This window comes from Tyto alba, unplaced genomic scaffold, assembly GCF_018691265.1.
Source record: "Tyto alba isolate M040663 unplaced genomic scaffold, T.alba_DEE_v4.0 Super-Scaffold_28, whole genome shotgun sequence".
Taxonomy (NCBI): Eukaryota; Metazoa; Chordata; class Aves; order Strigiformes; family Tytonidae; genus Tyto; species Tyto alba.
Window position 1 is genome coordinate 9,047,661 of NW_024881302.1, and position 24,432 is coordinate 9,072,092.

Consider the following 24,432-nt stretch of genomic DNA (forward strand, 5'->3'; position numbering starts at 1 on the left):
TGTACTTCCAGGCCACACAACAGGAGCAGTGCTTCAGCTGTGAGGCAATAGGAATCTGAATGAGGGTTTTTAATTGTGTCAAATATACTGTGCAGGAAGGAGCCTTTAACAGAGATGTAACCAAAGCATGAAGAGCTCAACAGAGGTCTGAGTTAAAAAAAAAAGCCGTATGTTTTGCCTGAGTCACAGGCAGGATGGGATGTTTTGCAGTGCCCAGGGGCAGAAGACTAGCAGAAAATCTTGAGACTAATCTCTCTTAAAGCTCTCCCAAGGGTAGGATTTTGCTGAAATAACTGCAGCATAAAAATATCCTCTCTTCATTTGACTTATTAAAAATTCTATATCTAAGTGCAAAATTAGTAGAGTTGTCCAGACTCATCATGTGTTTGAACACCTCCTTGTGCACTTGTTCACATCCAGACACCCAGTCATACATACTGACACAAACATACGGACTCAAGGTGGCGAGACTTGTTTTGACAGCTGATCCCCTCTAGAACCCCAAAGAAGCCTGGACAGATCTGTAGTAGGGTGTAAGTACTTTTGATGAAAGGTCTCTTTGTGACTACAAAAACAATCATCCTCATTACAAGGATTGAATGTAAAAAAAACACAGCTGAGAGAAGTTAAGTAACAATGGTGAGGTATTTACATTTTAAGTGAGAGATGACAGAAAATGTTAAAAAGCATTTAAATCAGAAGGTCTTGCAACATTAATGTAAAAGAAGAAAAGAATGGAACTCTTTTCTGAACATTATACCTTGTTGTGCTTAGAATTTTTGCTTCAAAAAGAAATTGTGGGATCTGAATTTGGGAAAGGAAATTTAAGAATATTATTTTTCATATAAGCAAATGCTAAACATTAGTACATGTCAAATATTTCTAAGGAACAAAGTCATCCATTTCTAAGGAACAAAGTCATCCTTAAAGTTTCCCAACACAATATTAATGCAACAACAGATGTAATTTAATATCCAAGTATGCATCATTCAAATACAACATTAAATACTTTATGATGATACAACATTCTTCACATTCCTTGCTAAATTAGAAAAGTAAGATATGGAGGCAAGGCAACTTACCCATGACACACTGCAAGTCTATGCCACGAGGGAAAAAAAGATGCAGATCCTTATTCCTGTTATTAGACAAAAGGTGTATTTTTGATGCCTAATACAGCAAAAAAACAACTGTATGCTAGGACTAAGTTAAGATCCTCTGGACACTCAGCTCCCTCTGATTTTTTCATTGGACAGATATTAAGCATTCATTACCATGTATTTCTGTAACATGTCTTTTGTAAAGACATTTTTTCTGTATAACAATGCAATTATACATTTCCGCATAACAGGAGAAAGTTACAAATATGCATTTAGTAGAGATGATACTATGCTTTCTCCATTGTTCTCGTGTCCTGTAATCTGTTAATGGATTTTTTTAATACTGTCAGATACAGTGTTTCTAAACCAAATGATATCTAGTACTTTAAACATTTCTCCTAAAAAAAAAAAAGGTGAAAAATCAAGGTTTTCTACTATATTCTTCAGACAGCTGCAAAGCTAAGAGAAGACTCTTCTTAAATCTCTCAGTTCTTCATTAAAATATATAAACTTTCTCACTCTATTCCTTCTTTTTCGGTGTGTTTGTGCATTTATTTGTGTTACAATTCTGCATATTTCAACACTTCCTCATGGAAGGAATAAAGCACACAAATACTTCAAAGCACAGGCTTGTAATGTGTCATATAAAATGCTTTTCAAATTATATTGTTCTAATTTACTTTGCACTCGTGATTGCTTTGCATGCTGCACAAATTGATTTACAGGTCAAATAAAATGATAACTGTGAGACTGCACTGCCAAGCTGTGGTGGCATTAAAGGAAGAAACAAAGCAACTTCTAATAACAACAAGAAAAAACTCTCTAAAAGAGATTAAGTTTGTTATTTGCTAGTTATTTCTCTATTAAAAGCGAGCCTCAGTACCACATTAAATGTGGCCACAGTGAGAGGCAGCCCATATCCCTGAAAGCATGTAAACTTGCGGCTTGCAAGGACAGCCTAATCTATCTATCAAATTCTGGGTAGAATTTAAGATTCTAACTGATGAAGTCTCACATGATATGAGTCAGAGATTGTCAATCTCCTCATATGATAGTGCACTCAATACAGTTATGTAAAACCTAGATTCTCTTTATTGTAACAGACACCAGGGGGGAATAGGGTGTTTTCTGATGCTGGCAGGTTTCTAGAATTTGATTTTCCTTTCTTCCTTTTTTTTTTTTTTTTTTAAAAACTATTCAGAAAGCAAGCATCTAATAAACATCTGTTTGAGATGGTTTCATAAGAGGGCCGAAGTTCAATGGAATGAAGAGTATCCTATATACACCTAACTGGTTGAGAAGTATTAAAATGATTCAGTGCAAAATCTTGTGACTTAGCTGTAGTAACATGTTTGGGTGCCTAAAATCTTGGAACTTTATTGCTACAAATTTAGATACACACTAATAGTAGATAACATGCTTATAAAGCACAGAGAAATTCTTACTGAACAGTATTCTGAAGGACACAACACAACATACACTTACTGCCGTTATCTTCCTTAGAAGCAGCATGAACTTCCCGGGGTTGACTCAAATTCAGGCATATTTAGATGGAGGAATTTGTTACTATACCAAGCTGTTCCACCCTTCTTTTGAATGTTATTACAAATGTTATAAACATTTGTACCAGTTAACTGTAGCACAGCAGCTGGAAGCTGACTGTAAATTATGGCAGTACCTGAGCTGTTCCACATGGAAGTTACCCGCTCTTGCTGTGAAAACAGCACTCTTCTGGTAAGGGGTAGAACACGTACTTCAAGGTGGCAAGTGGTTTAGCCATCTGTCTTTAATTCATTGCATGCAAATCAACAAATTCAGTGAGTCACAGCAATGACACGACTTAAAAACAAGCTGGCAGAAAAATATACATCTCTGTCAATTATAAAACTCCTCTTTTATTGTGTCTTGAATACAGTGAATTGCATTCCAGGAAGCATAAACCAGGAAAGCAAATGACATATACCTGACTGATCAACATTGAAAACCCATTAACAGAGCACTCGATTAATCAGGTCATCACAGCTGAAGCATCTCCTTGAAATGTTTTCCTACCTAACTAGCCCTCAGATTGACGGGAGCAGGTAGGGCGGGAGTTTCCAGGTAGGTAGTAAGCAGAAGACAGAAACTGTATTTTAAAGGAACGAGCTGCTCTGAGTAGATAGCAGGACTGAACAGCCTGCAAGACAAAGCTTCAGACGCATGGAGGCTGCACAGCCTGAAAACACTTACAAAGAAGTCAGGTTCAATGGGATGCAATGGATAAATACTGTAACACCTGACTATTTTATAGCTTCTGTGGTTACACAAATTCTAGCATCAACATTTGTTCCTTACTTATCAGTTGCATTTTTCTGGAACAGGAGACTCAGAAACCTTTAGCTCACACCACCAGCAAAGGGAAATATCTTAAATTCCTAACACCTACTTTAAGTCAGGGACCATGCTCAAGAGAACCAGAGAAACTTGCTATGCTCTGCCCACAAAGACAAATGACTAGTCTAAACCAAAACAAACAGCTGAGTGATGAGATGTGCATTAGTGTAGGTTGCTGTGAATTTAGGATTACATACATCTATTGATGATCATTTTACAGAGATACTGTGTAAATGGACTTGTTTTGAATGAGTAGTATCGCTTAACATCAAATATTATACAGGGGAAGAAAAAAGCTGTAAATGGGAGGATTGACAGTCTGCAATCTAACACAACACACTGAATTATTCTGATGCTTATCCACATTTGCGAAATCTGACATGTGCATTATCTTATTTCACAAAAAGTCTCTGATATCATTTAACACACATGCACAAGTATATTTCCTTTTAAGGTTCTTTTTAAAGGACCTTTATAAGACTATCAAAATCTATGATATAGTATTGTGACATTTCTTAATTCCTCCAAGAAATAAATAAGAATCTCTTTTTGGCAATGCAGAAACCTCATTCTTTCTACCTGGATTTACTGTTTTAACATTTCCATTAGTACAAATCCACTCATTTTATCAGTGATCATCACCTAATCTTTATATGCCCCAAATAAATATGTAACTAATCCTATTATTTACAATTAATATTTTCATATCAAAGCATCTCAGCAGTTACACATGTACCAACACATATACTAATATAATCACAGAAAGTGATGCGTAACACAAAGCTCCATGTTAACTGCAGTATTCCACAGTAGGGTGGTACTAACATGGAATGCAGGAGTCAGCTGGTGCAGAACATACAACATTAAAAAGAGACTTTTATGATAGAAATAATTTTTAATTCTTTAAGGGGACAAAACAGATGGAGGCACAGGAAAGATAGTATCTCCCATGTCAAAGTATATCTAGTAATTCCCAGCAGCTGGTACTCAGGAGATGCAAATGGCTCCGGAATAAACTCAGATCAAGTATCTGAATTTTGCAGTCTGAATCCATTTTTATTAAACATTACATATATTAAACACCTGAGATGAATTCCTTACCCTCTGAAAGACAACAGTAAACACCTACAAAATACTAGTGAACTATATTGCAGAGTTCCTCTGTTAAAAAAAAAAAAAGTGTGTTTCATAAATCGACTAGAAAAATATATGCCTCATTACTGGAGTTAGCTTAAACTGGATTTTCTTATATAGTATTAGCAAGCATTTTTAATCTTTCTAGGACAGGAAACATACAAGAACTTAATAGAATTGCTTGGAAGACTGGCAGTATCTGGCTACACAAACATAACCAGGCTTTATCAGCAACTAGATACTACTTGTTTGCATGTCTGATGATTTCTGAATCATCAACTAAATCTTTCTCTACTGCCAACATAAAAAGCAAATAGCTGAAATAATTATTAGCAAACTTCTTTTGGCAAAACCACTAATTCCAAGCTTTGTTTTCTAGAGTAAGGTTATTTCTTGGACTTCCTATGCAAAACTGGCTAAAGAATTCTCTTTCTAGTATCACAGCCACCTGTCCCATCTGTTAGGGATAGTGAGCACCAGCAAAGAATTGCCAAAATACTACTCAAACTAATTGCCAAAAAAGATAGCTTGGACATACCACCAACTGACTGAAGCAATTATTAGTATGATGCAGTAGAACGGAAGAGAAACAAAAGTTGCAACCCCATAGCACTACTAATTATGTTAGAAATACATACACTTAAAATTTGTATTAGCTATATTGAAAAGTATGCTATACTTATGTTTGAACTTTGGAGAGTTCAGGGCTTCATCTAATTTGAGTCCTGGAAAGTCTGCAAGTGAATTCAGCAGCAATTATCATCTGTAACCTCTTCTCATGCTAGAAGTTCAGAGACAACAAAGAATACATCTTCCCACATTCTGCTTGAAGCTGGAAGCTTTAAGCATACTTTGAAAAGAAGCAGGCTAGTGGTACCACTCCAAACCTCTTCAGCGCCTCTTCTTCATCTAAATTTTAACCCTACAAGTCAAGCACATGAACAGTTTAAAAAATGCGATTCAAGATATATAAACTGTATAGGCTCACCATCACCCTTGACAAAATGGTAAAGGAAACCCAATATAAATTAACTTGATTAACTTCCAATTTTCCTTAATTACATGTTTAATCATGCTACAACACTATGTACCTTCTGAAGTACATTGGCAGTAATATCTTCCTACACACTTTACAAGCAAGACCATTTACCTTGGAAAGCTGAAAGACAGAGACGGTTGTGGAACACCAGACTCTGTCTCTACATGCCTGTAAGAACTCTCTTACTACTACAGGATGGTTATATATTGGTTTCCTCTCTTTAGTGATCAGCCCTTCTGACCAGGCTCCAGATTCCATTCTCCATGAAGCAAGCGTTCTTAACCAGTATGTCTGACTGGATTTATTTTTTTTCTTCTCTTTGAATGACTGGGCAATGTTTGTAAACCAAAACACAAACTACAGCTATAGCAACAAGGATTTTAAAAACAGTCTCACTATATATCTGCCTTACCAGTTGCTTGATGAATATCTTGGCAGGCCTAAATTCTCTAGTGCAAATCTCTGTAGTTGTCTGCATGTCCACTTTCTCCCCCTCAAACAGTTCTGTGACAAATGCTTCTGTCTTGTTTAACCCCAAGAAAGTACTTCCACCCAGCAATTTCTCCCTTCCTGTAATTTTTTACTTTTCCAATTTAAAAGCAGCAGGTTGGCTCTGTGAGAGGTTTAGTTTGTCCAGCTGCCTCTCCCACAACTTTGTAACAATAGTCTGGTGTTTGCTGAGGCTGTCTTTACTGTTAGTGAGGCCTTTTTTCAGTCAGCCTTGTTCATTTAACTGATAAATCATTCAGCCCATGTAGCAATTGTTATAATAGCCATTACATCTGGTCCTAACCCTCTAATGTGCTTAGCTGTTTGCTCTTAGAGAGAACTAAACCATTAGTAACTACAAATACGTCTGCCTTGCTCCTTTTACCCCAAACATGGTTCTCTTTGAACTGTTCTTTATGTATATTAGGTTATACTGTGGACTAGCTCAGTTAAGAACTAAAATCATTACAAATGTTTTCAACTTCTGAACAAGTCACTGCTGGAAATAAATGCGTTTTACATTAGACTCATGAAACATTATCCTTCTACCGAAATATCTGAAAGATATATAAACGATGATCTATTTGTGATGACTATTTACCTGAGCACTCTTTAAAGCCTCAATTGTCCTTCTGGTTTATATTCCATTTTTGTAGTAATAACCTGTTTGAAAGAAAAACAAACCCCAAAGAATTACAACAGCTTTTCACAGAGAAATACAGCAGCTTGGTATTTCTGTTTAGCCATGTCCTTGTGTGACAGAAAATCTTTTCATTGAGAAGATACAATGCATTTCAAAGCTCCTTGCAAGTACCTTTCCCACTATTACTATTGAAATGGCAATACTTTCTGGTTCTGGATTGACAGTTAGGAAGCATAACAATGAAGGAACATAAGAATCAATACAATTTAACTGACCTTAACTTCAATTCTGGTCAGGTATCAAAGCTAGCTCTGGATGACACCAGAAGCAGCAGGGAATGTTGTGCCACCTGAACCAATTCAGTTTACTGAGATACAGATGGCATGCAGTGCCAACAGGGCTATACTGCTTCCAGGAAATGACTTAGCTCATATGGAGTCCACTGGGACACCTCTGCCTGCGTCACATTGCACTGTTATCTGTTACATAACTGTTAACAGAAGAGGGAAAAAGAAACTTCATGTTGAGGGAGGATGATGAAGAGAAGATGAGGAAGAGAAAAGAAAGGGAGACAAACCTGAAGAGTGCTGGCAGAACTTTCTTATTCTATGGAGAGAAAAGGAAGTTGAAAATTATAGTAAAGAAGGGAAGAGGGGAAGACACAGGACAAATTCTGGTGAGCCCATGACTTAATAGGGAAAGGAAAAAGATTAACAGTCAAATTATTTAGGAAAGCAGGAAAAGGCTGAGAGGAGAATTATTTTGTCAGATCTCTCAGTAAACCAGGGAATGTAAGAAGAGTGAAGAGGAAGGCTTAGGGAATTTGCCCAGAAAAAGGCTAGTAGAAATATTACAGGTCTTTAGAGGCAAAAAGAAAGGGAGATTGATGACAACTTGAAAAGTAAGTGGGTTGAGATGGGATTGTCTGAGAACAGAAGACCTCATATTATTCCATGAAGAGAGCATAATTCTAGCAGACAGAGAATGGCCGATGATGCAGTTAGAGAAGACAGGATGAGGTAGGATAGAAGGAGCCCATACAGATTTTGGAAAACAGAAGTAATTTACATTTCTGAGTAAGAAGTCATACTAAAGGAAGTGGTACTAAAAAGAAAATTCCATCACATTAACAAGAGTAAGTTTTCATTTTTAATAATATATACGAGGAGAAATACATTGATTTGGCACATGACGGAACTCAGCAAGGAGAGGAACAACTTAATGTAGCTTCTTGACATAAGAAATGGAAGGAAAACAACTGAGAGAAAACAACAGCTCTGAAGTCTAACACATTGTTAGAATCTGCTCAGATCCTTTACTATGATGGTAGCTAACTGTGTAGGACCTTAAAACTAAATCCCTCTGAAGCAAACAGCTTGCTTGCTTGTCATTTTCCAAGACTCAAAAAACCCCTAAAATTGACGGTACAAGGAAAGAAACAGCAATTCTTTTTTAAATAGCAGATGCTGGAAGTCAGATGTCTTATTTTAATGAAATAAAAAAGTGATTATTGAAAGATTCTTGATAAATACTCACCTCAAAGATTTTGCCTGCTTTAAGAAACTTCTACCTTTTGCTACTTCTTGAGTAAGTTTCTTTAAATCATCTCCTTCAAAGTAAGGGAAAACTGGATCCTGAAAACAGAATTAAAATATTCTACTTTAACTTGCACCTATTTATTATTTTAAATTTCTACCAATTTAATTAACTGAGCCTAAGCTCCAAGTCTCCCTACTTCTATTTACTTGCTGAGAAGGTCTTGGTCTTACAAGAGGAGAGCAGAGCAACTCTGGATTGAATATAGTTCTGTTGACTAACATATTTTTCTGCTATGGCAATCCCTGAGGTCTCCTGCTGGAGCACTAACGTGCTAAACACTGTATAAGGATTTTACATTTACATAAATGAAATACAATATGATAAGAAGGCACAGTAAAAGCTGAAGTTAGCTTAAAAATCATAGTGTTCAGATACAGGATTTTTTTTGCTTCTCTGTCAAAAACTATATTGCATTGCATACTTCTTTCACTGGTTTGGTCACCTGACCAAGGCAGGTAGCAGAGAGGCAAAGCCAGATATTAAGATTTCTCCTTTCAGTTTCAATGTGATGTATCTTAGAAGTCTTGTATTAATTTTTCTCATGGTTTCTCTCTTTTAAATGTAGTTTGATTACTGTTGAAGAACTAAGTGGAAATGAAACAAAACCAAACCCAACAAAACCAATCGACTTAACATACGTCTTCATCATCAAACCCCTCTGTCAACATTCTGTGTGCTGCTAATTGTCCATCCACGTCTCCAAAACTGCAATGGTAGCGCCCTCCTGTTTGAGAAGCAAGCTTCTTCAGAAATTCATTAGCTCCTCTGTTAACAACAAAGTAGTAAGTTGCTTACGAAAATTATTTATCTGAAACCAGCAACAATAGAAAAAGAATTTCTAAGAACTCCTCAAAAAATATTACATCAAAGCAGTTTGGAGGACACGATTATATGATTACAGACTTCTGTATCATTTCTAATTGTCAGTTGCTAATGAAGAATATACATTGCTTAGCTGTCATAATCTCCAAAAACAAGCTCAGGAAAGACCTCACTGCTGCAGACTAGCGATGCGTATCACTTCTCTGTGTGCATGAAGGCAACTCTCGAGGACATAAGCTGTGGGAGATGAAGGCCATGTGGCAATTAACTGTGTCAGAACACCCTTTCCAGTTCCCACATGTATGAATGTCTAGCTCAATCCTAGAGTTCAGTGAACTGAGCATGTGGCACTTTTTAGTAACACAGCCTTTTGACAATAAATAGATCTGTAATTTTAAAGTTTTTTTTGTTGTTCTTGGAAAATATCATATACCTGTCTGTACAGCTAAAAGAAACGGTGTGGATTTTAATATCTTGTTTCTTCTTCAATCTTTCAATTTCTTTCAAAATCAGACAGCAACTGGTGTCTGGTTTTCCATCAGTCAATATATACAGTGCCTCTATACCTTGGAAATGGAGAGCCTTCTGAAAAGCAGAAAATAAATAATTGGTATATTTATACAAAGTTATACTTAAGAAAGAAAACACTATTCCAATGATTTAAGATAGCTTTATATTTACCACATCATTGATCAAGTTAGCATTTTCTTCTCCTTTTCACTGAGTATGAAAGAGATCAAGGATATAAATTTGAAAAACAAATAAAGTAGATAATTTGTAGCATAAGGCAATATATTCATAAGCAGGGCATCACCAAAACCTGCCTTACTGAAGTAAGCAAATTAATTGGTTTTGGAGAACTGCTGACAGAGGATTTTTACATCACATTTTGTGGGAGTTAGAGATGCTTAATTTCTGAAATTCAGGCTCACTAAGACTTAGTCTTTTTATATTATGAAAACTTGCTACAGCAATTGACTCAGTGGACATTTTTGGAATACAGACATGCCTTGTAGTTTTACTGGACCGGATTCACCATGAAATCCATAAAATTTATAAGGAGATTCTGCAAGGGTGTCTACAACAATAACCATTCATTTAAGGGAACATTTACTTTTTGATTCAAATTTTAAATCTCATGAAATTTCAAGTTCTTTCAGTCTCTGTTTTGAATTATTATTACTAGTTAATTTCTACACTGAAAATCTTTATAGGATAAAAGTTTCTTCACCTGTTACTGAAGTTCGAGAGTTGTACTCAATGCCTATGTGATTCCAAAAAACACTGCTGCTTTAAAATCCCTTTTTGGCTCAGAGCAAATATATCACAGCCACAGTTGTACACAGGCATAATTTTAAGCAACTGGCTATTTTCTCTCTCCAGTATTCTTTGAACAGAAAAGTTAATTCAACTATTGATATTGCACATTTTTCTTAAATTCAGTATGAACAATGAATTCTAGTACCTATGAGCCCTGGGAACAAGAACACTGGCTTGATTGCAGATCCGTTCAGCGTTTTGCATATAAAAGTGTTGCATGCTTTGACCAAATAATTTTCCTGAAATGTTATCAGTCAGATGGAATTGTTTTATCACCACAAGACACAATGTCTTCTCCAAAACGCCGTACAGTTTACTAACCTGTAAAGCCGTAAGGATGCATGTATTACCATGAGCGTGGAATTTAGACACCCACTGCACAGCATCATGACATGTTTCATCAGTTGCCTCTACAAGACACTCCTTCCAACTCTCTGTATTTTCTGCAAATCTCAGCAGGTTAAACCTAAGGAGAAAGATGCCCCACAACATTTAACCCCAACTAAAATTATCAGTCACGTCAGATAAGTCAGGTTTGAAATAAATAAAAAAAACAACGAACCAAACACAAACCCAAACACAATTAAAAAATAAATAAAATAAAAAAAACAAACAAGCCAAAAGAAGCAAAACCAAGGCCCTAGTATTGGAATAAGATCTTCAGTTTTTGGAGAGTCAGGAAGCATATCTCACTCTGCATGAACAGAAAATCTATGGGAATGACCAAAGAGATGAAGAGCATCAGCCTATGGCAAGTGAGGCTCAAAAGCTTAGAAAGCCGAGAAGTTGGTTAAGAAGAAGAGCAGAAAAAGCAGTTCATGTCACATGTATATTATGCACTAACATACAGTATTACTTGTATTGTGTTTCAGTACTCTATTACTTGTAATTATCATTATGCAATAAGATTACTTAATAAGTAGGGCAGATTTCAGTCTTTATCAGTAGTTCATCGTACCTGACTTCATTTTTTCTCAGCTGTTCCCAGATAAGGGCGGCAAGTTCTTTTGTGATATGGGGCAAATATGGGTCCATGGAACCAGATGTATCAATCAAAACACAGACATTTGCTTCTAAAATGGTACCAAACAATCTTCGGCTTCCTGGGCCAGAACATTAAATCTAATTCAGTGTCGTTATATGGGCTTATTTTATTGAACATACAATTTTATTGAGCATACTGTAAAATCTTCAGTCTTTAGGGGTTACTCTGGGCACATTTCTACATAATAAATTCTAATCTGTGTGGAAACTAAGTAGTTCAAAGGTTAATAATCCAAAAGTCTTCTGCAATTCAAATCTAGCACTATCGAGCATTAATTACTAGCCAACTGTAGCAACTTGCATTAAACAATTTGCAGTTCCTGCTTTACACTCCAGCAAAAAAATTAAACTGTTTCCCAAAGGTCATTATGAACAACAGGGGGATCAAAATACTTTTCACCAGCAGTGATGCTGAACTTCTAGACAGGGCACATTCTTAGCAAAAGAAACCGAAAAGCTAATTTTGCTTGTATGTTATTGTATATATTCTGTTGATAGAAGCTTCTGACACCAGGAAACTTATACTCATGAACACAACATACAAAAAGGAAAAACTTACATCACAGCCCTAATTACTTCACAGCAAGCTAGATGTTTATCAGCTACAGAGATGCTGATTTATCTTGTAATTCTTATTTTATTGTCATAAAAATACTTTAAAAAAGTTAAATGAAATTTAAAAAATGTATGACCTTTATTCATAGTTGAGGTCCAGATTTATTCTACTAGAAATAGTAGACAGGAAGATTTTATGTACGTTTAAATTGTGCTTTATAGAAAAACAGATGCACACAAATACCTGACAGAAGCCACTGTATTCTTTGTATGTAGCGCTGCAACACTTTCTCTAGTTGTTCAGTGTAGGTTTCTAGTTCTTTAGACTGAAACTGCAGATGTTTCACAACCCCCTGGAAAAATTCAGTTTGTACAAGAGCATCTTACTTCAGGAGATTTGAGCTCAGCTGCTACATATGCAATGTCTGCACTGGAAATCAGGTAGATTATTTTTTTTGTCTTTATCTCTATGAAATAGTGTAAGAAAACTTCTGTGACTCTGTTGCTACTAAACGCGTTTACCTGAATTAGGAAACCCTAGTTCTCATTTCAGCAAGTTGTGTGGGGCAATAAAATTATATAATTTCACTGGACAGATGCATCTGCTGCATTGTTTCTGACAGTTTTATAAATATAATAAAGTGATAATATTCTGGACAACTTTCTGTGCTTCTCTCCAGTCATTACACAAACTGAAACCATCAAGAACCAATGTCTTCCCACTTTTAACTCACACACGATTTTTAAAAGCTTTACTTATTTTTTTTTAATTCTTTTTCACTGTATGAGCAGAGGAGATCCTATATGTTCTAAGGATCCCATGCAGTTTGCATTTCAAACATACTAAATATTTTTTTGTGGTGAATAAAAGATGTTCTATAGCTTTCTAATAGAAGGGTGATTTAGAAAGAAGAACAGGGAATAGTGGAGGGAATATCACACTATCAAGCCACAAACACTGATCAACATCCACTGCCTTAAACAAAGCCTTTCAGTGTTGTAGATATATGACATCTGCAAAAGCTTACATTGATTTCTACGCTAGGGAAGATAGTACAGTATTTTGCTGATACTTTCTTGTGCAGAGACTCCACAGTTTTCTTTTGGTGAGTACAGCCTGGACCAAACATCAGCCTGGGCAATTCCAGTTTAAGCTTTTTAATACTGTACTTGGTCAGCCACTTGGAAGATAAACAAATGGAGCAACTGGTTGTTAGTAAATATTAGAACAGTTTAAGTAATAATACATTGTACAGAATCACAAATAACATATTCACATTAATTCATAATTCTAAAAATGGCAATTATTAGTAAGGAGCAAAATACCTCTTTGCTTGAACAGATCTCCTCCTTTTTTGGCAATGTAACAGAGGGAACAGACTTCCTTATGCACATTATCTTTGGATACTTTCTGTATACTGTACCTAGTTAAGAAAAATTTTTAAAAAGTAATATTGGGAGCCCTAGGTTTAAATCATAGCCCTTTTGAATAACATATGACTATTGATTAAAAAAGAACAAAACAACAAACAAAAAACCACCCCAAAACCCACAGACTAGCATCTCATACACAATTCCACATTTGAAAAAAATTGCAAAGTTTCTATGTATCACAGTGCTTAAAAAATCACTTATTTTTAAAATTTGTCACCTTCAAAAAGTTCCCAACCAAATCTTCTGTAATCATCTAAACCATGATGACAGTATTTTTCCTTAGAGCACCTTTGACCAAAAGATCCCAATATACTTTACAAAAACAAAAAAACCCCAAACCACACAACAAAACACCCTCCCAAAAAAACCCAAAAAGAGCCAAAGTGACCCCTCCCCCAAACCAAACATCAAACCAAAAAACCCACCACTATTTGATAAGTGAAATTCACTTCCACTCACTATTTAAAGCACAACTGATTATCATCGAGTTAACACCTTAACACCTTTATAATTAAAATGCTAATAATGAAAGGACTTTACCCATCATATCCTGATAACACGTACCCACAGTTCTTCCTTTATCAGTATAAAATACTGACACAGAAAAATCTCGCTGCTTCCTTGGTTTATGCTTTCTTTTATTTTCAGTCTGAGGCCATTCTTTTATTGTTTGTGCTATGAATAATAATAATGATGTTGATTTACTTCAGCTAGATAAAACACTTACATGCAACCCGGTTCTTCAGTTCATAATTTCCTATTACCACAATTATAAATAATTAATTTTCTTAGATACTGGTTAAGAAACATCCATACTATAAAACTACTTATGCTACTTCCATAGAAATGGAACCTCAACCTGTACAAGTATATAAATTACCATCAGGAAGAATATCACAGGTCGTAATTTGAAAAGATTAGGAGTTTGCAATAAGCACAGTATTTGTTGGAAAAGCCAATTAACATTGTACAAAGCACCTCATATGCAAATAAGAATCTAGGTTTGTAAACACTGCTACACATCAATAATCTCATTTCAATAAATTGGAAGATTTCAAGACTCAAATTCAATGCAAAAAAAAAAATGCAGCTCTTAGCAAAGATGCAAAGAAACAACACAGGCCAACTACAAAAAGAGAGGATAAAGGAATTTGACTTTAAGGGACCAACAGTGATTGGAATCAATTTAAGAGCTGTTTCATATACCAGGAGCAGTTGCACGAGTCAGCACTTCAGATAACCTGACATTTGTGGGTCATTCCTTCATTACTGGATCATAAATACATCAAGTGGAACAGTGTATTAATTACAATGGGATCTAACAATATTAGCAGACATATATTGAACTAATAACATAATAAATGGCTGAACTGTTGAGCCTTTGAAAAAAACAATGGAGTATGAATTGAAAACCAAGAGAAGGGAGGTTCTAATTATAGCTTCAGGCATGGGACAAAGCAGGGCTCTACTTCCCGCCACAGACGTTTGACATTTTCTGACATAGGATGGATATTCAAATCATATGACCTGGAAATAGTTAAACAGCTGTGCAGCATTCCTTCTGCTCACAACCTAAAAGAAAGCTAGATACACTACAGATAAAACTCATACTGAAGCAATTTCAGAACTACCACAACGTTTCCTATCAATCTGATTAAAAGATTAAAATTGCAAATGTTTCTAAAACTTAAATTAAAGCTCAAAGCCCCTAATCCATACAGACCTGGTGGAATTTCTGCTTTGGCACTAGTAGGGCGCCATGCCAGTACTCTCATGGAAGCATTTCTCTCTGCACCATGGTTGTCTTTAACATACTATAAGCACATATAATGAAAAAAAAAATTTAAAAAGTATTTCAGTTGGATCATAACTGCATTATTCAAAACTATAACTATTCTTCATTATTCCCTAACTCTTATTTTACTCTGGCTCTTCTAACAAGTCAGCAGATTGCTATGATGACTTGTTAATTAGTGATTTCTTGCCAGGTTAAATAACTTTAATTGCTCTGTTTTAATTATCTTGCCAATTTCATCTGCTGCCATAAAACTAAAGACTAACATCTACAGGCAGATGAATTTGGACCATTTTTGCCACTTGAGGGAGCAGTCTAGTATGGTAATGGCACTGTTTTAAAGAATATAGAATATAGTATATAGTATTTTCCTCGGAGTTTTATTGAATATTGAAAGCCTAGTGCTGACAACAGTAATTTTTCCTTTAGGTATGGCTCAGCCCTCTAGGGGCTAAGCAGCCTGCTAAACAACATGAACACTTGTTTAACCCTACTGTAGGACGAGACATTTTCTGTGACACAAATACTTCAAGTAACTGATACCTGATTTAATATACAGCTCTACTATAAATACCACCAGACATCTACAGAAAAACCTGTATCAGTTTTCTACAAGTTTAATCATTTTAAAACTATGCTATGTTGTCATATCTGAATGATTACTTTTTTTCCTGCATCTGTGAAAAGGTGTTGAGAATATACTGCTTTTGATAAAATAGCATGGAACACCTGTTTGAGCTTACCCACAAAGGTCTTTGCAACGTGAACATGCCTACACTTAAGAGTGCCATTCCCATTTCACACATGAGACCTGAAAATTTCAGGTCATAAGTTAAGTATATCCTTTGCAATAGGCAGTTGGGTATCTAGTCATCTATACACCGAGGTGGTAAGCACTGGTGCTGGCCATTTGCACACCCATTCAAACCAGATGCACAGACAGTCAAAACTAACATGGAGAACATTAGCAAAATCCCAAAGGACTCTGTAGTGTAATTCCATGGAAATAAGCACAGTGGGCAGGAAACAAATCCTGAATCCTATTTCTTTTTTTTATTCTGGCTCTCTGTGTGGCCTAAGACATGCTACTCAGCTGCAGCTGTCTCATCTGTAAATAAGCAAAATACCACACAACTCAGTACTTGCCAGAAGGACTTATAAAATGGACATAATTTGATAAAGCACATTTCTGCTTTGCCTTTGTTTTCATTAATCACTAGTATTTTTTTGGTCAGAGGAGGGATTAGACAATTTTAGACACTACAATGTAGTTCCACTATAATTAATTACTTAGCAGGAGAGCAGGAGTTAATAAGATGTGCTTTTTTGTTTATGTAGCATTTTGAATGCAAAACAAAATGTAAATTCAAAGTACTATCACAGTGCTGTTTTAATTCCTTCAAATTTTTAGCCTGAGCATTTTTCTCACAAAGATCACCATCTAACAGTTGGGTAGGACCTCTAATTAAAACACATAGCATATTAAAAATGGGACCATTTCAAACCATTCTAGCCAGACTCAGAGCTGTGGGTTTAGGAGATGGCAACTTCTGTGGCCGCCTTTTCTCTTTCTTTGTAAGCATGCTCGAGTCTCCTTCTGGTGTAAATGGATTAACAGACTGATTTACTGAACGTTGCTTTAAGGATTCCACTAGGAACGCACACTGAAATGGAAGTTCAGATTGTTTAGTACTTCATATACATGAAATTTAAGTACATAATGTTTCAGAGACAGACATTCTGTATTTATTATTTTAACAAGCAATAAAATTAATACCAAATGTATTAATCTGGTAATGCTTAACACCTGTAACTGAATAGAAACCCCTCCCTGTGCTGTGCTTGCTCAAACACATAGGAGGGAAATCCTTCCTGCTCTGAGCAAACATTCTAAAAAGAAAAGGCAACAGTACGCATACCGAGACCAGAACAAATTGGAAGATGATGAATCAAGTATATGCACCTATTAAATGAAAGCAAAATATTTTAAGATCCCATTGAATATCCACCAACTTTTCTTTTTAAAAATACTTCTGTGACTCAGACTTGCATGCAACAAGGTTCTCAGACCTCTGGACATACGCCTCGCTGCATATATCTTTCTAAGCATACTTTTGTAAGAAACAACCACCACACTGCCAGGCTGCCTATGCTGCTTCAGACACTTGTTAGGTATCTTTGGAAAAAGTCATGTGCATGTAATATGGAGAGATATAGTCTAGTTCTACACCTTTAGTACAATTCAGAAAACAATTGTTTTAGAACTGAACAAAGATACTGTACCAATGACAAACCGTCCCTCCACTGTGACTTATGCTTGTTATGTAATATATTTAACTTTTTAATATACTTAATTTTATACATATATATCTATAACAAACAAGTAATTCTACTTGACGGGAATTCATCACAGGATTGACAACAAAAAGGAGAATCACTTCAACTGTAAACGCCTTGTACTTCATATGGAATCACAGCCACTCCAATACCAGTCACAGCAGTGCTATTGTACAACAGCTTTCTAGTCTGTATTTACTCTACAGTGACTGCTCCCACACTCTAGAGAATTCTTGCCCTTCTTATAAGGGTATTAATTTTATCCAATCTTCTGCATTGTCAGCTGAACAAACACTTGAATTTTTTTCTGAAGAAATGCATAACTTAAGAAGATATATATGTCATACCTTTTGGGAGTAGATTTTTGCTTTTTCCATTTCAGACACAATAATAGAGATATCATCACTTTCAAAAATACCTGATAATCAAATATATGCTCATCAGCATGGGTTTTTAAGTGTACAAAATATATCTTTTTTTCAAGTGTACAACAATTTGTAGAGCACGTCAAACATCAATGAAAAGAATCAAAAAGCCTTTGTTTCATGTAAGCCAGGCAGTGTGGACCTACCACATTAGTAACTATATTTTAAATGTGCATCTTTAAAATATCTAGCAGAAAATAGTGAATTCAAATAGAGAAAAAAAAAATCAAATTCCTGCATTAAGTCTGCACTATAATATTCTGCAATACAACTGAAAGCCTCAATCAAACTAGGAGCTCTGTTTATATCTCAGTGCCAGTAGAGCATTATCACATCCTAAAAAAGGGCACTACTTGATTTTGTGGGAAAACAACATTAATAAATACTATTTCATCAATGAAAAAGAAGTACGTGCTGACTTTCCTTTTCACATACCTGCTTCTCCAAACCAATGAAATCTCCCATTGGCTGCCTGTACTATTTCCTTAAAAGCAGTGGCAGTTTCAGTTGTGTTAGCATAACGGGCTGGAATAATCCCATTGGAGTCAACATCTTCCATTACACTGAACAGACAGACATGAAGTCGCAAATCAAAACCTCTGCAAACCTCAGCCACATAAGCACTGACTGTGTGCTGTAAGACAGAGGGGAACAAAAAAAAGAAAAAAAGAAAAAAATCAGTAGTGATCCTCTCAGATGAGCTTCCATCTGCTCCAGTGGTTCCTGGACAGCTGTACAAACACTCCCAACCAGAGCAATTCAGTAACAGGAACATGCCCTCAGCAGCTGAATGCCTCAATTCATGAATATACACAAAAACTGTTGCTATTACTAGTGACAATGACAACAACATTACTACAGAAGTGAGATGGGGTAGCTATGGGAATCAAAGACACGGGTCACTAACGTCAAGGTAGCCATGCACTGAAGCAAAAAAGCCGGGATGGAACTATGCACATGGCTTTCTGTACGCATCCTTTGTTTTCTTGTTATCTATATGGGCTTTTAATGATTTCTTAGGTTTGCCCAGAATTTCCAGAAGTTTGGTAACAAAAGCAAGAGACACCCTACTGTACACACATTATTACTTCAATTGGATTACCATATGTTCAGAAGCTCCAGGCTGTGCATGTGGATTAACAGCCACAGACACATGCACTACGAATATATATCCAAGCTATGGATTACTGTTATTAAAAACAGGAGCCATCTCTACATAGGGTACTATGGAGTTTCACTGTAAAATCATTTCTGGCTTTGTTCCCATGATTTAATAGGAAATTATATCTCATGAAATATTGGAGTTGGTTTGTTCAGACTCAGAAATTTGCAATGAAATGATGGCCAGAGCTGGAGTGGGAACATAATCCTAAGAACACCTCTTGAATTTTCTATGATTCACACATTATTAATAATTGCTACCTCCAACACACAAATAGTGATTGAAGAAATTGAAATTAGAGATTCTAACAGTTTGCTGGCTTAGATACATAAAGAAGTATTCTGCCAACAAGCTATGATGACTAGCCAAAAGAATAATTAAAAAAACAAAAAAAAACAAAAACAAAACAAAGAGAAAAATAAAGTTGAGATTAATTCTGATAGGAATTTACAGATGAGTAGCAAAACCTGTGATGATACTTACTGTTTCCTGATCAGGTATTCCAGTAGTCAACAGGTAAAGTCCTTGTGATTTGTGTTTATCTTTGTCTTTGAAGTCTACTTCCACAGCTCTCCTGAGAGCACTCATGAAATTCCTACTCCCCTTGCACTGCAAGCTCAACACCCACCTAAAAAAAAGATGTTTACAAGTTCAAAGAATGAAGCAACAAAAGCTTTCTGCTTAAAGCAATAAAGGGAACTAAGAATCTTAAATAATACCATGCTGGAATCTAAAATTTTTGACAATGATGGAGAGCAAATCCAGGTTATATAATGACCCAAATTATTTGTTCTAGTTTCTGTATGGCCAGTGTGGAGAACTAGTTTTTCAGGTAAGATTCAGAGCATAGAGATGAAAGAATTCTCTCTTTGTTTTATGTGGAAAAATTGTAATATAGTAGAACTTATAGAAATAAAAATGAAACCACAGAGGTTTAATGAAACTGCTGAGGGTGTGACCCCACAAGCAGAAACCTGGGATTTGTTTCCAATGTATGCAGGAAAAAATGTAGTTTAGCTTTCACATCCCAGTTTAATTTGAAGCAGTTTTTAATTCTTCGTGTGTCTGTGCATTTCTTACACAGACATTTCTGTATCTGTGTACACATATATTCTGTATATGTATGAAATACAAAGTCATCATGACACATTAAACTTTATAATGCTGTTTTCACAACAAACCATCATGAACAATCATTATAGAATAGTTCATGGCAACCTATTTTTGTAATATGATAAACTTACCTATTTTCTAAATTGTTCAGAATGCTGTTTAAATTGGTTCCTCGGTTAATTTGTTTCATGGTACCTATGATCACTTAATTCAGATATATGGGGAAGTTATTTGATCCTACCTCCAAGCATTTTGTAAGTTTTCTGGTTGGGAAGGAACCAGTTCCAGCTGCCAAGGCACAACTTCACTCCCAAATCTTTCACAGAAAAATAACAGCAATTAATATTCAGATTATACTTTAGAACAAGTGAAAAGATAGAAGAAACTCACCTCATTTGGGGTATTACAGACCTAAAATTAAGTGATGCTAACTAGTTTCTGTTTCAAACCTTTTAATTATTCATATTTATCCATCGCTCAGGTGTTGTCAGATTTTCAAGGTAGTGGGCCAGACTACATTTTTCTTTCCTGAACAGGACCTTAAGCGAGCTGGTAAAATTTCAGTGGAGGTTGTGACAGAAACCCCCCAACCCTTAAATGCTGCCTGTATCTCTCCCGTGAGGTGAGGGCTATGCTCTTCCACCAGGTTTGGAACTACAGGAGCTGCTGTCTCTAGCCTTTACCTGCCAGTCAGAAACCTGCCCAGATGCTGTTCAGCAGCCCTGCCACACGTTTCTGATTACCAGTGTCAAGCACAGAATTTTAGTACTATTACATATTAAAATGGAGTTACAGTAAAATTTGAAGGGCGTTCTCAGTTACAGTACCCGAGACACCAAAATCCTCTTCCAGTATAAGTTTCTGACACATGAATTAATACTGTTATGAACAATATAGCAGGATGAGAATTTGTTACAGGTACCATGCAATCAGTTCCAGTGAGCCTCAACCAAAACAGTAATTTTTAATTACTAATCTGGTCTCTGTACATCTCATCCATGCACTTATCCAATAACTACACATCAGTGCTACTCTTGCAATTATTTCATCAAAAAATGTTAAATACAATTCAAAACATCTAAAATATGTCCATTCATAACTACAATTTCTCAGCACATTTCTTTCACTGCAATGCATTACAAGTATTTAAAAAGAATCTTTAATAGTTGCTTACGCTATAATATTGAAGTAATCCTTATTTGACATTTGTTCCTCAAGTAAAAGTCGTAAAGCATGTTGGATATGGATGATGTACATGGAGTTTGTCATTGATATATCAACAAGTATAACCACCCTATATAAGAAAGATATTATTCATAAAAAAAAAAAAATCTTATTTAATTACATATTCTTATCTTCACTGTACTCTAACTTGCCAGGGAAAGTATCTTCTAGCTATGGATCAAAATGTATAAATACTGAATCCATATTTAAAAAAAAAAAAATCTGCAAAATATTAGGCGAGATTTTTTAAAAAAAGTAACAATAATAGAAAATTCTATCTTTCTTAAACTATGAAATTATCAGGGTATGGGCACATATAATGCCTTAATGGCTGTTCAACCCTCAACAGGTCCTCTTTCTTTCCTATACTTGAATATCCAAAACACGCCTGGAACATGTGGATGTTATCCAATGAGAAGAGTTGCTGGGAAGTTCATTGTCCTTCCCCCAGCCATCATTTCAGGAACATATGTAGTATTACTCCAAAGACAAATGGTGCATTTTCTTCCAGTGACAGACTGGTTGTTCAGGTATGGACTGATGGATGTTATCTGTCACATGACCTGTTTTGAGAAAAACTGGTAATGATGACCTTCTTCAGTATGGTCAGTATTAAGTCTTGCTTGTAGAGATAATTCAGGATGGTTACAGTTAATGGCCAAGGTATATCTTAGGAGCAGTGGTTATGAAAAGAATCACAGATGTGATGGACAGTGGACATGAGTTCCCAACACAATACAGTGGCCAGATCAGCTAATTCAATCCTTGATCAATGAACAAGAAAATTTCTAGTAACAATGGCCTCAGCTATCCTCCTTTTGTCTAAAACTTCATATTCAAGGTTTGTAAACACAACAAAAAAAGCAACTGTGCATTTGAGATTGGGTGGGAGATCTCCAGTAAAGGCCTCCTACACAATGTAAATAAACATAATTCTCAAATATGTAATCAGATGAAGTCCTCAAACTTCATGCAGAAAAAAAAAAAAACCTTAGGTTTTTGAGTATATCTACACTGACATTTGTTATCTGGCACCAGAATGCGCTTCAACAAGTGGTGGAGGCAGATGGTAGTTGGTAGGTTGAATCTTATCTTCTGATAAAAACCTGTGAGAGACTGTGCAGAAAAATTCTAGACATAGATACTAACAGAATGGGTTTGGAAAACTGACTGTAAATGCTACCTTTGGCCAGAAACACCAGGTTCTGTTTATGTGTGATTTAAGACAGAACATTTCCCAAAGGCTTACTTGCTAGATAACTCAAATTGAAGAGTCTCATCCTGCCTCATGGAAACTGCAGCTTTGTGTTGACTGATGATCAATGGATACAGTAAAATGACTGAATCATTTAAAAAGCTGAATATCGATATCCATTTTCAAAAGTAGATTGCTTACACTGGTCATATCTGCAACTGGTTGTGTCTATATCTGACTGTTTTCTGCCCTGTATTCACTGGTGCTGACTTACACACAAAGCAAAGGCTGGCAAACTAGAACCATCACCAATACACAAAAAAACCAGATATTAAAGTATGATACCTCCTTTCACAAACACTTCCCCATATTCTTCTGCTAGCAACAGATAGACAGTCAATTCGTTTCTCATAGATTCTGACCATTTTAGCAAGGAGTTTCTATGGATAAAATATAGAAAATTTAAGTTAAAAAGTTCAATTAAGAGTTTTATTGCCAAATGTTTAATACAGAAATAACATGACAGAATAGTAATGAAGAAGTGATTTTCATTCATTGACAGCAGCATTTCATTTCTTAGTAAAGATAAAAGAATACAGTCCATGAGAAAAACATACAATGATAAAAAAGCAACAAAGGTTTTAAAGGTGTAAACTCTCCTCCTCACATTTTATCTTGCTAGAATGTCCCAAAATAGTGGTCAAGTACATTAAAAAAGGGAAAAAAAATGTTTCAAAATACAGTTTTTGCAAGCTTACCATTTCTTCAACAGTAACTTTAGGTAGCATTCATAACAAAACACATAACTTAAAATAAACACAATATTTTCAAATATATATCATTCTCGAACACAGTATCAATTTGAAGCCAGTAAGGCAATTTGTCCAAACTACAGAATATGACCTTTGAAGCATATGTATGCATTATATGCATGAGGGCAAATGAAGCTAGAAAGGACACCAAACTCAGAAATAAAGCTATAAGGTAGCGTGCCTTTGGAGTACAAACACAAGCATCTACTGGTGATCAGGGAGCCAAAAGCTGCTTTCATGTTTCCCAGTTAAATTTTACAGTCCTTTGCAGTCTGACTACAGAGTTGTAGAGATTTCTCATTCCTCTTCCACTTTGAGTATTTGTCCTGCCTGAAAACATTCCCATAGTCCTTTGTCAGAATTGATAGTGGAGTGGTAAGGAAGAGATAAAAGAAAAAGAACTAATAAACCATTATATAACACACCCTGGCTGCAAATATCCTAAGCAGCTTCTATTTCATTAAACTTGTCCCACTCTCTAATGATCTGCATTCTGACCAAGGAGAAAATCCTCAAGAATCACTACTGTCTGTAAGAATTCCAGGGCCTTCATGATGTTACCTGCATGTGTATGTATCTTCACTTCTTCCACACTTAAAAGACTGAATGAAGTCCTCAAAGATCCTCAATATCCCATACAGTGTAAATGTTCTCCTGGTGTGCCAGTAGTTTTAAGGTTATCTATATAGTAATATCACCATGGCAAATACCCCATAATCCTAACATTCCTGAGCTAATAGTTTTTAATTCAACTGCAAGCCTGAGGAGAAAACTCTAGTAGCAGCCTTGCTATCCTCTTGAAGAAAGCTTGGCAACT

The 24,432-nt window shown here is 35.7% G+C and overlaps 1 protein-coding gene across 1 annotated transcript in view; it reads right to left on the reverse strand.

Annotated features, from left to right (window-relative positions):
• Positions 1-5,512: 5,512 nt before the first annotated feature.
• Positions 5,513-24,432, reverse strand: part of VWA3A (von Willebrand factor A domain containing 3A) — a 31,967-nt gene continuing 13,047 nt past the window's right edge. The window contains 19 exon segments of the mRNA XM_042798897.1: positions 5,513-5,529; positions 6,737-6,798; positions 8,315-8,412; positions 9,016-9,142; positions 9,633-9,784; positions 10,841-10,985; positions 11,478-11,622; positions 12,363-12,471; positions 13,147-13,299; positions 13,445-13,542; positions 14,117-14,227; positions 15,276-15,366; positions 16,853-17,011; positions 18,032-18,102; positions 18,545-18,743; positions 19,755-19,899; positions 20,626-20,700; positions 21,559-21,678; positions 23,149-23,243. Coding sequence (XP_042654831.1) covers positions 5,513-5,529; positions 6,737-6,798; positions 8,315-8,412; positions 9,016-9,142; positions 9,633-9,784; positions 10,841-10,985; positions 11,478-11,622; positions 12,363-12,471; positions 13,147-13,299; positions 13,445-13,542; positions 14,117-14,227; positions 15,276-15,366; positions 16,853-17,011; positions 18,032-18,102; positions 18,545-18,743; positions 19,755-19,899; positions 20,626-20,700; positions 21,559-21,678; positions 23,149-23,243 — 2,172 coding nt within the window.